This window comes from Sphaeramia orbicularis, chromosome 19 (genome assembly GCF_902148855.1).
Source record: "Sphaeramia orbicularis chromosome 19, fSphaOr1.1, whole genome shotgun sequence".
NCBI classification, from domain to species: Eukaryota; Metazoa; Chordata; class Actinopteri; order Kurtiformes; family Apogonidae; genus Sphaeramia; species Sphaeramia orbicularis.
Genome location: NC_043975.1, coordinates 25,868,808 through 25,883,329, shown reverse-complemented (window position 1 = coordinate 25,883,329; position 14,522 = coordinate 25,868,808). Strand labels below are relative to the sequence as shown.

At 38.8% G+C, this 14,522-nt stretch overlaps 2 protein-coding genes across 6 annotated transcripts; one reads left to right on the top strand and one right to left on the bottom strand.

Moving 5' to 3' along the window:
- Window positions 1-46: 46 nt before the first annotated feature.
- On the bottom strand, window positions 47-6,104 carry cdk5r1b (cyclin dependent kinase 5, regulatory subunit 1b (p35)). Of its 4 annotated transcripts, none has more exons than XM_030122251.1 (3): window positions 5,784-6,104; window positions 3,383-4,544; window positions 47-2,698 (listed from the first exon to the last, which is right to left on the bottom strand). In XM_030122251.1, exons 2-3 carry the CDS (start codon window positions 4,285-4,287, stop codon window positions 2,677-2,679), a joined length of 927 nt encoding a protein of 308 aa, XP_029978111.1. In that variant the 5' UTR covers window positions 4,288-4,544; window positions 5,784-6,104; the 3' UTR covers window positions 47-2,676. The 4 variants fall into 4 exon arrangements, with proteins under 4 accessions (XP_029978111.1, XP_029978112.1, XP_029978113.1 ...); XM_030122252.1 differs by having other exon boundaries at window positions 3,383-4,541; XM_030122253.1 differs by having other exon boundaries at window positions 3,383-4,456.
- A 1,262-nt stretch (window positions 6,105-7,366) lies between these two features.
- Window positions 7,367-14,522, top strand: psmd11b (proteasome 26S subunit, non-ATPase 11b). Of its 2 annotated transcripts, none has more exons than XM_030122245.1 (13): window positions 7,367-7,498; window positions 8,610-8,711; window positions 8,862-9,058; window positions 10,175-10,232; window positions 10,571-10,765; window positions 11,328-11,472; window positions 11,595-11,655; window positions 12,028-12,090; window positions 12,335-12,460; window positions 12,611-12,646; window positions 12,740-12,791; window positions 12,890-13,032; window positions 13,202-14,522. In XM_030122245.1, the coding sequence occupies exons 1-12, from the start codon at window positions 7,408-7,410 to the stop codon at window positions 13,030-13,032; spliced, it is 1,269 nt and encodes a 422-aa protein (XP_029978105.1). In that variant the 5' UTR covers window positions 7,367-7,407; the 3' UTR covers window positions 13,202-14,522. The 2 variants fall into 2 exon arrangements, with proteins under 2 accessions (XP_029978105.1, XP_029978104.1); XM_030122244.1 differs by having other exon boundaries at window positions 13,197-14,522.

The following is a 14,522-nucleotide window of genomic DNA, read 5'->3' as shown; positions in this document are numbered from 1 at the left end:
ACTGAATCCACAGAGCCAAAGAAGTAAACGGCAAGTTACGATCTTGAACGATCAGTGCATTTTATTTTCCATCACAGTACAAAAATAAATCAAAATAAGCAGAAACTAACTGAAAAATGTTTCAATTACAGCAACAGCTTTTTGTCTTTTTCCAAAAAAAAAAAAAAAACAGTTTCTTGAACAGCGTCTACACCCCTCCCTGTCGTTTTCCAGTGAAGTGTCCTTTTCCAATTGTCCATAAGAAAACATGTCACACATTCATCTGTACAAATAAAATGCTGCCAGTCACACACTAACATACAAAGGTACATTCACACACCCACACACACATGCAGCCACTGAACGCCTCTCTTTTTGAAGCTCATAACCACGGTTTCTTTTTTTTTCTACAAAGTACGCAACAAGATACAGAAAAAAATTTGACAGAAATCTTTTAACTATCACTTGAATCTTTTTTCATATTTTATAAGTATTTGAAAGTATTTTTCTCAAACAACTATCTAACGATGCAAGTGAAAAAAATGGCACATTTCAGTGAATTGGGGTAGAAGTAGACAGAGAGAAGGTTTTTGTTCTCTTTTTTGACACCCTTGACCCCAAAGGCCCTACTTTTTCTGCCAGAACAGAAGCCCAAATTCCAAACCGTGCCTGTCCTTATTGTGCCAGAACAAACACTGCAACTGCAAACCCTCACCTTGATCTACTCCACATGGTAGTGTCAATGCCGTAGAAGAGAGGTCAAAGGTTGCAACTAACAGAGATGTTAGTTACCTGTGATTCACACTAACAAAGCAGCAGAGGCAAGTACTCCAACCATTATCTGGGAACAATTTTAAAACGTTACTTTCAATGTGATACTGTATAAACTGACATCCTACATGTTGCTATTGCCATAATTGTTTTGTGTTAAGTTTTTCAGAACACTGTCACAGAAAGAGGCTGTGCACAACTTATTCATACTGAGGTGAAACATGGAAACTTTTAAAATGTATTATCCTTAGGTTGTGTTATTGTTTGGTCATAAAAGTACAGTTTAGTGGAAATAGATTACTTCTCCAGTGAATGGGATCAGTAAGAAGCTGCAGTACAACAGCCTTAACTATTCTATGAAAATAAGACAGCTATAAAACATTAGCTGTACAGTATGCTTACCCATCTTAGTTGTATTGGTGCTCCTATTAAAAGCTACAGCCTTGATTTTTCCAATTAAAAATGTGATTTATTCTGCAAACATCACTGTATCTCCTTCAGTCTGCAGATATCTGTGATGATCCCTCACATTAGATTTACAATGAGATGATACTGATAAATTATCCACAAGGTAAGCTGTGCTTTTCTGCAATTACTGAGTGACACTGAAAGAATTAATCCCACAAGAAAATGGCTGTGCTTTCTCCTACTGATATGTGAGACAGCAGGTTGTCATAGCTATGTATGTAGGCCAGTGTTGTAGGAAAAAGGATGTTTTCAGGGCATCCTCATCAGTAAAAAGCCAGAAAAACTGTTGTTTGTCAAGGTGTCCAAGTTGATGTGACTTTGGTGTGGTCAGATTTAACATTGGTTTTGATCTAAGGGCTTTAATTAGAAACTTATCATTAATCCCTGCAACATTCATTTGCTTTAACCACAATCAATCTTCATTCCCACCAAAGATAAACACACCTACTTCTCCTTAATGTCTGTCCCTTTCTAAGGTTTTTATCATGGTATTTCATTTACAAATGTGCCAAAATAATAAATACATGAATGGCAATAAATAAGGTGTCGGTAAGTAGTTATTACTAGATGAAAATCCATCCCTTCATTTAACAGCTGGACATACAGTATAGTATTTCAGAGTGTTCTCAGACCTGTGAGATTTTCATCAAAGATATGGCACTGTTTTAACATTTTCTATGCTGAATCATAAGCACAAAATCAAACATCATTCCAAAGTGGTTGCAATACAACCTATCGACAAAAGTACAAAAAGAATTCCCTGGTAAACAAATAGTCTATTTTAGCAAGCATAGCTAAATAAACTAGTGTCACTTTGTTCACAGCATTCTCTAATGCAGATGCAGTTGGTTTACAAATCAAGTAAAAACAAGAAAAGTAATTACCTCACTCCCCCCAAACTCTGTAAAATTGCATGGCACACGTGCAAAACATTACATTTCTAAATAAAAAAAAATAAAAAAAAAAACAGAACAAAAATAAGATTAAAAAAAACAAACAAAAAAAACAAAAACAAAGAAAACTTGTTTCAGAAAAGCAATAAATAAGCCTCCATAAGGTATAAGCCTTTGGGGAGTAAAACATCCATTTACTTGTGGTTTTTTTTTCTAGATGAAAATAAAGTAGGTCTTTCTGAACACACATAGTATGACCACTCATCATCGGCCACACATCCTCTTGTTATCAAAAGTCCTGCAATTCAGTTCTTGCTTATTGTCCATCCATTTGGCCACTATACTGTATACGTCCTGTTGCAGAGCTACAAACTGAAAGCCACAAAACATGGATCCAGTAGTGATGCCCCCTCCAGTTCTTTGCTAGATGGCCAGATATGCACTGCAGCAAAAATGTCCAGGCGTATCCATGTAATTGAGGGGATGTGGGTGTTGGCATTCCAAAGAGCCAGGGTTTGTTGCAGCCAGGGATGCCTGTTCACCCATGATGCATGAAGAAAGTCAGTCAGGCGATGGCCCTCACCCTCCTGCAGTAGGCAGTGCACATCACATTGTCAAACAGTCAGAAGGTCACTATAGGCTGCACCAGCCTCAGTTCTGTCCACATTCATTGCTGTAGATGTATGCTTCCCTTTCAAATGTTTGTCTTTTTGTATGAATTGTTAAGAGTTTTCAGTATTTATATAGATATATATTTATATATATATGTACTGTATGTTAGCAAAGGATATACCCGAGTCTGGCATTTTTTGTTTATATATCATTGTCAAAAAAGCTTTCATTCCCAGGTTTACAGAAATCCACTCATTAGTTATTTGAAAATAGAATTTAGTCTTGATTTAGTATCTAGAGTCAAAAAGGTTGATCTTTTGTCTTGTACTAGCAAAGTCCCTATGCTCCATTTTTGTTGGCAACAGCATCTCTTATGTTGTTAATACAATGATAATATTTATAACTAAGATCAGTCAAAATAACCATCAGAAATCTCAAAAGCCCCTTCACTCACACACAATTTTAAGTGTCTTCAGCTATTCATCACAGTTGTTGAAAATCCACTGCTTCCTAGCCCCACTTCAGTTTGGACAATAATAAATAAATTGTAATAGTAGAAATAAGCTTTAAAGCCTGTCACTTCAAACTTGTCAAAATGCCAGACTGGAGTATCCCCCACCTCCCGTAAACCCCTCAGCTCCCCCCCAGCATCCCCTCACCGGTCCAGGCCAATGAGCAGGCGGCTCCTCTCCTCCTCCTTCTGGCTCTCGTTCTTCAGGTCAGCAAACACCTGAGTGAAGTAGTGCGGGTCTGAGTTGATTTGGAGCATCTTTGCGCTCATCAGGTTGATGATGGATAGGCAGCGGTCCCAGAAGGTTTCCTTGGAGCTCTCCACCAAGAAGGGCTTCAGAGGGTAGGAGATCTCATTGCCCATGTATGAATAAGACAGGTAGAGACAGGTAAGCAGAACTGCTTGCAGCTCATGCTCTGTGGCCACCTCAGAGGAGACCACGTCACGGCACAGCATGTAGACAAAGACCACATTTGCAGGAGTGATGAATCCCTGGTCCTGCCAGCCCTGGAGCAGCAGGGAGCGGTCCACACTGCGTAGCCACAGCACTGGGTCAGTAGGTGACAGGTGTTTCAGCCGGTAGCAACGTCTGCACAAAAACTCCCCAAGGCAGCGCAGCAGCTCACTGGTGGAGGCCTGGACAATCACTCGCTTAGGGGTCCCAGGGGCCACATTGGAGTTGGTTAAGGGTGCCTTCTTCACAGATGATGTTGTGTTATTGGAGCTCTTGGTGAGAGCTGGAGTGCTTTGATCCTGTGTGAAGGTGGATAGATTGGCACAGGATTGTGACTTCTTCAGGTTCTCATTGTTCAGGTGCGTTACATTGTTCTGGTAGGTGCCATTAGGCTGCACTTTTTTGGAGCCTTTCTTCTTAGCAGACACCGCTACAATCCGCTTCCATGGGAGCACATTGATGAGCGAATGCCGCTTCAGGTTCTTGTCTTTGGCATTCTTGCTGTTCTGGACAGCTGTGTAGTGGCCCACGGTGGCCGGTCCATCTTCAAACAGAGCCGCCTTTCGGTAGCTAGGTGACAAAGACAGCACGGTTCCCATAGTGACTCGGAGAGGCGTCCAGGAGCTTTGCCGCACTGGGTCAGAAGTGTGTCTGCCAGGGAAGTTCCTGGGGGTCTAAAAGACTCAATGCTTCTGGGAGCTGGAAGTCCCGGGCTACAGGCTGCCACTGGGCATCTAAAGCCTAGTAGGAGATTGTCCAATGAACAGCCTGTTGAGGAGATAACAATCAGCTTGACTGAGACAGCCTCTGTTATATTTCTGTATCGTGTCTGTCTTCAGGTGGGCAGCAACGTCTTCTGGAAACAGAAAAGATTTTAAAAAATTAGACAAAACCTATACACTATTACCTGTGCATTAATTGTGGTTATTTACAACAAAAAAAACTTAAATCTAATCTCTACAAGATTACATCAGATAATATTTTTCTGTTTGTCTGTAATATCTCATATTCAGAGGTTTATCCAGCAGACCATCAGGCTCATTACCAGTATTGATTTGACTCAGTAAGAGGTGAAATCGATGAAAACTTCCCATAATTAATTCAGATACAGTATAGATTGCTCTTTTCTGTGTGTAACAGGCATGAAAATTAGGTAAAAATATTTCATACAGTTTTTTCTATACTTTACATTTACATGCAAAGGATAGAAACCTTACATCAGAAAAGCAACAGATGGGATTTTAGGCCAGCTATTTATAGAAAGTAACATACTATCGAATTAATCAACTATTGAAATCTGTTCTGCATTGTATATTCATAAAGGCTTTATAATATTAGATGCGTGTTTTATTGGCAATGGCCGACTAGTCACAGTGAGCCATGCGCCACCCCTCTTACTAAGATGGAAGCCTATAACGTAAACACCACAACAATACAGGACTGGTGAAGGTCGCGTGTGATACCTATAGAACTCTGCATACTAAAAAAACAAATCCAAGGTCACATCATTAACGTTGGTTGAACGTGCTTAAGAACAAATACATGTATAGTTATGGACGACAGAAATGTCTTCCGTTCCGCAGTATCTATGCATAGCTGAAATACAGTGGATGGAGCTGACTTGCGCATGATGCTCTAATCCTCATTCCATCACCCAATGGCAAGCCCATGTCTGTCTCTTTAGTTGTGGAAAAGACAAAACATTAACCTGTAATCTGGCTTTATTGGATTAGATTTTAATGATTTATTTTGGGTCTTGCTGTGATAAAGGGTTATGGACGTCGGGTGCTCTCCATGGTGCTGAAACCCAGAACCCAGCGTCTGCGTCGCAATGAAACGCTGACCATAGGCGGTGGCTTCGACTAAATATGAGGGGATATCGCATGTCTCTTTCCTTTTTCTTAAGATCTTGCAGTATATTAATAAACGCATTGGTTAAAACCTGCAGCTTTATGTCGTCGCATTCATTCTTCCGAGTGAAATAGGCTGCCCATCACTTCTATTTCTAATATCATGGCTGCACGAATATGTAATTTAAAGTCCTATACTTTCAAGAGGAAAATGTGTGACCAACATATCACTATTTGCAACTCACCCGATCTCCTGTTCAAAGGGAAAAATAGCTTAGCTGCAAAGATGCTCCGCGGCTCACGCAGTAACCTGTTTTTCCGTAGAAGAAAAAAAAAATCACTGTAAAACCATCTCGCTGATAAAAACGTAACAAAGAAAAATAATCCAAGCCGATGCAAAAAAGCAAGCGGTGGATGAACGCGCCTGTTGTTGATAGTGCGCAGAGGATAGCAGACAGTTGTGGAATGGATGCTGAGATGAAGATGTGCTCCTGGTCCTCTTGGCCGTGAGATGCGGATGCTGCGAGGGCTGGTGTTGTGTTGTGTCATTGACTGTGTGAGGACGGTTGACGCAAAGGCGGTGGTGGGGCGCCGCTCTGCGCTCTGTGCACGATGCTGTTTATGCTGGGAACCAACTCCGCCTATAACAGTATGCACAGCGGGCACTGAAGCACACAGAGCACAGTCAACACCTACAGTAATTTACCCCAAAACCAACAACCATCAACCCTTGGACATTTAGATTTTGAATGCATTTATAAACCTTTGTGATTGGCTATTTCAGCGAGTCTGTATTTTAATTCCTGTCTATATAGGCCACCGATTCATCAACACTGTAATTTTGCTACCTATTGCCTACCAGTAGGCTGTGTCATTTTACCATTTAGGTACAGTATGTTGGAGTTTGTATTTAATTCATTTTCGGTAATTATTCCCGTTTTTTTCAATTGTTGTAGTGTTCTGTGTATCATTATACTCATAGCCTATTTACATTTCATATTCCTATCATCTATTCTGTTTCTCTCCTCTCACCTTTAGTTTTCATCTATGTTTGTAGATTAATAGGCCATTTCTTTTTTTAATACTTGGCACTTTACACAGACTATTCTATTTTATTCTAGCCTGTCATGTATCTCAAATACTACTTCTACAACTACTTCTACTACCACTAATAACGATAATAATAATAATAATAATAATAATAATAATAATAATAATAATAATAATAATAATAATAATAAGCCCACATTGCTGTAAGACCCATTTGCCTCGTTTTAATTTACATGGTTATTTACATCTACATACTATAGCCTACTGTAGGTTACTTTACTGTGGCCTGCATGTTTTAATTCAATTTTTGTTTAATTTAATTGAATTTTAAATAAATGTTTGAACTGAATTCTGAATTTTCCTTAGCCTACTGGATAAATATATAAATCTGATCAAATCTAATATAAATCTAGTGGGGGAAAAAGTGGTAAGTTCATTCATGGTTGGTTCTCTACCCTTGCAGGGAAAAAATATTCAGGGTGCGGTTCCACGTGTTGTAGGGTACCTGTTTCATTAGCCTGTAGAAGTCACATTAATGTGTTTTATACTCTACAAACCTACAGGCTACGTCTAATTGCGATGAAGGATAGTGCGTGTAATGCGATTTAATCGTAATAGAGAAAATAAAATGGAAGTGATTTGTGCCTTTTTAAATGTTTAAGAGGTACCCAACGCACGCGATGTACTAACCGGTTTCACATAACTACATTTCCCAAAGGTCTAAAAATCCCAACATGCAAGTGGTACGGTGACGTCACAACGCAAGGTAACGTAGTCCCTGTACGTAGTTTTCATTCAGGCAGCATTTGAATAAGGAAGATGGCGGCTGCAGCAGTGGTTGAATTTCAGAGAGCCCAGTCTCTCATTAGCACGGACCGCAACGCCTCTATTGATATTCTCCATTCAATAGGTAGGTTTGCATTTAGCATTTCTAGATGGACACGATTTCCCCGATCATTGTTACTCGTTACTTCTTTTTTTAGTTGATGAGGTTAGCGTGCTAGCCTGTGTCGTTATGCCGGTGGTGTACCGTGCTGACTCACTGTTGAACGATAAGGCAATGGTAGCAGCTAGTGGTGACTAGCTAGTTAGCAATTTGGCTAACTTTAGGCCTTCGTCTGGAATAAGTACCTCTTGTCAATAATTAATTTAATGTTTTCCTAAAGCTGTAGCGTTTGTCACGTTGTGTCAGTGATCCCGGCTCTGAAGTTAACGAGATCTACATTTAACGTTGAACTGACGATGTCACGTTAGCATGATAACTATTATGGCTTGCTAACGTCTTTAGCCTGTTGTCAGAAGCGACAAGGGAAAGCCATGTTATTGACACAAGGAAAGGAAGCCCCGTGACAGGCAGAAAGCGCAGTGAATTAATATTTAGGTGTCTTAGGGTAATTTAGAATTACGGGCCGCGCAGAGGTCTCTGATGTTACCTACAGGTATTAGCATATGTACATGGTACTACTCTACACACATCGGTGTCCTCAAATTGCCTTGTCACACTAGCCTTCAGCTATCAGGTCGCTTGTTAGTTCCGTATCATCTGTTAATGACACTTTCACGTGATTTAAAGGTAGCCCTGATAACATCGACATTAATAAAGAAATAATGCACCATTTGCACCAATGCCCGAGATAGCAGGTCTGTAGGTATTGTGTGTTTTATGTACAATTTGTCAACATATGCAACATTGAGAATCCATACTTTAAATGTATTTTTCTACTGACATCGTGTCCATTGTTAAAGATTAATCATTACATTTTCAGTGCTACAGATCTCGGTTGTTATGTAGAGTCTTAAGCCACACTTTTGCACAGGATTAAATCTGTCTTTAAGAGTGTGTATGGCCTGTCAAATAATGTTTGTCATGGGATTTGCTTGAAAATATGAACAACAAGTAAATCTTAAGTGAAGGATTAAAAGACCAGTGAGTTAAATTTAAATTATTTAGATTACTTAAAATTTTCCTCAAAAGATCAATTACTGTTTTAATATAATTACTATTTGTGTTCCTTTATCAGTGAGGAGAGATGTTCAAGAAAATGATGAGGAAGCTGTCAGGGTTAAAGAACAGAGCATCCTGGAGCTGGGGACACTCCTGGCCAAGACGGGACAGGCTGCAGGTAATTTTTTTAAACCTTTTTTTTTTTTTTTCAGTCATCTCACATGTTCTTACAATGCACATGTAATGCATTAGCAGTTTTTTTTTTTAAGTTTATTGGATGTGTTGTAATTATTATTATTTTTAATGTATTTTTCTTTTCTGTGGCCAGAGCTTGGAGGGCTGCTGAAATTTGTGAGGCCTTTCCTCATTTCTATCAGCAAGGCCAAAGCAGCCAGGCTGGTCCGCTCACTGCTGGACCTGTTTCTTGACATGGAGGCAGCAACAGGGCAGGAGGTTGAGCTGTGTCTTGAATGCATTGAGTGGGCCAAGGCTGAGAAAAGGACCTTCCTACGACAGGCTCTGGAGGTAAGCAGATTTTATAAAGATGTCTCTATGCGGTAACAGTAGCATAAGATGAGCAACTTAAAAAACAATCCACACTGTCCTCACAGTAAAAAAAATATTATTGTCATTAATTGTTGGATTTAACTTCATAAAGACATTAAATACTACTTAAATTATTTAATTTGGGAACTCTGAGTTATGCATCATAGTTGAGCAGTTTGAGACTTTTTTGCATGTCAGTGCAAGTAAATGCAATCTATTGATAAGTCTGGTTCTGTTACAGTTATACTGTGCATAAGATTTCATGTTTGGTGAAACAGTACAAATTATTTAATACTCGGTAGATGCCACATTTTTTCACTAGACAGAAATTTAGTGTTTTGACTACTTGAACTAGTCTTTGTATTTGTGCTGTCACTCATCCTGGCCTACCTTTTACACACGGCCTCCATTTATAAAACACAATCCTCACAGCCTCAAAAATAGCAGCTACAAGTTTTCAGCTCAAATTGAACATGTTCTGACTCGTCTGGTGATGCTTTAGATTTACTTGGATTATGCTGAGAACCAGGTTTCCAGCATTTTTCTCAGTCTTGCATTTAAAATGCATAACTCTAGATGTTTGATAAAGCATCGCTTAGTTTCACTTCTTTCTGTCACTTCTTAGATGACCACTTACATTATTGGGGATTGGCCAAAGCACTGCATGCACAATTACACTTACAGCCAGAGAAAAGTTTAGAGTTTGGCAAATTAAAAATACAGGATCAGCAAAATGTTATGTATTGGCTCTGTATAATCCCAGTTATCAACGGCCTGCAATGAACTGGCAACATCCTGTTCATTGCTGGCCGGGTGTTCTCTGTACTAACTAACATTGAAATAATAAATCTTTTATGAATATGAAGAAGGAAAGGCACACATCACTTAAGAAATGGGAATGAAAATATTTGTTAATTCTATCTCTGACATCATATAGAAGTACTTTTACTATACATTTCCCATGCTTAAGCTTTTTGATTTTGTTATTGGTATTTGTATGCTGCACATCTTTTGCTCTGGTACATGACCTCCTTTTTAAAGCAATAGATTGGCACAGTTTCTCAGCATGTCTCTCTGCATCTCTCTGTCCTCCAGGCAAGACTGATTTCCCTCTATTTTGACACCAAAAGATACCAGGAGGCCTTGGCGCTTGGTGAGTGTCTACAGAACAGACTTTTATATCAGCTTTGTCTTGTTCATCAAGGGCCTATAGCGCAGTCTTCATTTTTTTTCACCCAATAGTGTCAACTTTCCTATTTTAAAATACTATTAGAACCATAAAATACTATATGATGTAGGATGAAACCTACTGTTCAGAGGTAGCTCATGAACATAATATTTGCAATGATATTTAAGATTTGCACACCAGCTTAATTAAATATTTGACCTTCATCCTCCAAGTTGTTGGTCAATCTATCACAAGAGGAACAAACAAAGTAATCGCAGCATTTATTACACCTGATTTAACTCCTCTTTCCACTTCTGCCTCAGGCTCCCAGTTGCTCCAGGAGTTGAAAAAGATGGATGACAAAGCTCTGCTGGTAGAGGTTCAGCTGCTGGAGAGCAAGACGTACCACGCTCTCAGTAACCTACCCAAGGCCCGTGCAGCCCTCACCTCAGCTAGGACCACCGCCAACGCAATTTACTGTCCTCCAAAGCTCCAGGCAGCACTGGACATGCAGTCAGGTTAGAGGTTTCCCCAATTCTGAAGGTTACCTCGGTGAAGTGAATCAAGTGAATTGATAGATGAAGATGGACCTACAGGTTCTTGATGGAATTAAAAGTGATATATTGATGTTCAGTCAATACATGATTTACTACACATTCTTTTTTTTATACTTTATTTTTGACAGATTTTATATTTTTTAACAAACAGACAATAAATCAAAAATGCAAAGACATAAGAAAAGCGTCAAGAAGCACAGACAGGGCAGTATTAAAACTTAAAGTACAACGGTAACAAAATGGGTCGATGAGCCACAATATTATCCCATCATGATAAGAGGGTTGAGTTTGCTTAGGTATTGTCCTGGATTTACTACACATTCTAAAAAAAATCATCTATGTGGCTGGTAATTGGAAAGTCTAATAATATTTGAGCGCTGCTGGTCTGTTCTGTGATCACATAACATACTGGACTTTTATATTTACCTGCTGCTACAATGTTGAAGCTGAGCCCAGAAAGTCTGTGGACTTTTTGACATCTTACAGTTTGCCTCAGATGGTAATCCTGCCGTCTCCGTTACAGGGATCATCCATGCAGCAGAGGAGAAGGACTGGAAGACGGCTTATTCCTACTTCTTTGAAGCCTTTGAGGGCTACGACTCGATCGACAGTCCCCGAGCCATCACATCACTCAAATACATGCTTCTCTGCAAAATTGTACTGAATTCGTGAGTAATGTTTAACATGGTCATCATGAACATAGTGCAGCTCGCATATGTGCTCTGTGCTTTTCATTAACGTCTACCTCTCCCGTACTATATTTTTTGATGTCTTGTTTTTTGTGTTACAGACCAGAGGAGGTACAAGCCTTGATCAGTGGAAAACTGGCGCTGCGATATGCTGGCCGCCAGGCAAGGACCTTTTTTTACTTTCAGCAAAATGAGCAAAACACCAGTGGAATAGGCTTAACATATTTTTGATCTACAGCTAGATCTTAAATTTTTGCATTTGGAAAAAAAGAGTGGTTTCATTTACATATAAAATTTGTTGTATTTGATCAGGATTAGGTCTAAAAATGTCACAGCACAACTGCCCTGCTTTGCTAACAAGATTACATTACAAGATTTAAAAAAAAACACCTTTTAATGTTATTCTAAGGGAATGAATTGCTAAAGAAATACTTGGCCTTTAGTTATGTAGTTGTTCCTCTATTCTGTACATACACAACTCTGCTTTCTCTGTGCAATGACATTAGTTTCTTTCTTTTGTCTTTATCTCTCTAGACGGATGCATTGAAATGTGTTGCCCAGGCCAGCAAGAACAGATCATTAGCGGACTTTGAAAAGGTGGGAACCCATTCAGTCTGTCCTATTCAGAGCTCTTTTACAGTTAAACTCCATTGATCATTTGTAATCTAGTTTCTCACATCAGCCAACTGAGCAGCACATGCAGAAGTGAACCTCAGCTGTTTTTTTGTTTTGTTTTGTTTTTTCCTGTTTTTAGTTTTGTTTTTATTAGTATTTCACAGTTGACTTGCAGAAAAAAATTTATTTTCATGGTTATTAAATATTTTAAATTAAACTCCTCCAGGCCCTAACAGAGTACAGAGCAGAACTGAGGGACGACCCTATTATCAACACTCATCTGGCCAAGCTGTATGACAACCTGCTGGAGCAAAACCTCATCCGAGTCATTGAACCTTTTTCCAGAGTACAGGTAATCACCTTCTATACAATGGAAACCTGCCAGTGTGACGCTGATGTTTGTTACGTTAGTGTCAAATTAATAGTGTAGATGTTCATGTTTTTGGGCACCATCTTTAATAAGTGCGTACTATATTTACCAGCTCTTTATTTTTGTTTTCAGATAGAGCACATATCTGGTCTAATCAAACTGTCAAAGGTATGATTGTTTACACTTTTTCATTTTTTTTCTTCATTTTCATTCCCAGTTTAGATGTGTATGTGTTTATGTTGAATTTTCTTTTCTTTTTAGGGAGATGTTGAGAGGAAATTATCGCAGATGATTCTGGACAAAAAATTTCATGGTAAGTCCAACGGTCAGGCACAGATTTATTCAGGAACACAAATGTTAAGCCTTTATTTAGACATTTATTTGAATGTACCGCTGCTTGCTTTATTACAGGAATCCTTGACCAAGGTGAAGGTGTCTTGATCATATTTGAAGAGCCCCCAGTGGACAAAACATACGAAGCAGCCTTGGAAACAATTCAGAACATGAGCAAAGTTGTGGATTCACTTTACAACAAAGCCAAGAAGTTGACATAGGTGAGAAGAGTATGACATGAATTCATGTTAAAATGGGATTTTCTTCATTTCAGCCTTTTGGAATGAGATTTTTTGTTTTTGCTATTAGTATATAATATTTAGTACAAAACAAAATTGCTTGATACATTTTCTTTCCTGAATGTGGTTTTTTTTTTAACCCTCAGAGCAGATTTCCACGTCAGTGTGATGGAGGAACTGTGTGTGTTTGACCAGCGTGTGTAACATTTTAAGAAGGGGACAAAGGAGAGCAACAGGAGTCCCACAAACTGCAACAAACAGGATTCCCCCATCAAACTTTCGCCTCTCCCTCAATGGACAGTGTCATCACTTCACCTGTTTTGTTTTTGTTTTTTCTTCCCTCTTTGCTTTTGATAATTCTTCAGGATTCTGTATAACACTCAGCGGCCACATCAGGCCATCAGGGAATATTGTACAACCACAATAAAAAGATTAAAAGGTTTAAGAATACATATATGTTTATATCTCCTCTAAGGTTGGGCTTACAAAGCCTTAAGCTGACTCCACTGCAACCTCAAAGGTGCAACATTGACCTCTGGAGCTTCACCCTCTGCTACCAGCAGCGTATGCAGAAACGAGGCTTTCTCTTCTCCGTATCTTTCAGAAGCACACTGTTCAGTTTTTGGAAGGTTGGGATACTCCTTGGGATATTGCATTCTGGTTCAAGAGCTCCCTCTGGCTCTTACTTTGTCATTACCATATCAATGCCAACAGTTAAGTCCCCACTGTATTTCAGATATGTATTAAACACTTTATTTGTTTTTTGTGTTTTTGTTTATAAGTTGGAAAACAAAATCTGAAAGGTTGCCACATGCCTGCCCCCTGCTTATGTAAGTTTATATAAGAAACAGGATGCCATTTCACCACTAGTGCCACTTTTTGGCACTTCTGTTTTGCCTCCATGTTTGGGTGCAATATAAAATAAGAGGGCAGAGGTGGATGTGATTTGAATGCCTCTGAGCTTCTATGAGTTATTCCCGAGTGAGCAATTCTTCATTGTTAGTTCCTAGCACTAGTGTGGTATGCTAGTAACCAAACAATTTGTATGATTTTTTTTTTTTTTTCTTTTTTGGGGGGTTTTGTTTTCTCTTATAAAGACATTTTCAAAATAAATATTTTGTATTTTAAGTAGTTTGTCTTGTCTCTTGAGGAATATGACATGGTACTGTTTCACTGGCTGCACGACGATGGTTTTAAAGTACATGTTTGGGATTCTTCATGTTGCAAAGTTGAAACAGGCTCAAGAATAGAAAATGTATACATCTGTATACTTGAGTACATGTACTACTTATTTGTTGTCACATTGAAGGGAGGATTAAAATGGAATTGTGTACATGCAGGAAGGAACTATTCTTATGAGCCCACACATTACTTTTCAAAAATATAAAATTCTCATATTTTCTTCCTGTTTCCATATTTGTCCATTATTTGATAAAACAGCATCAAAGGGCATTAAATCTCAATTTAACTGA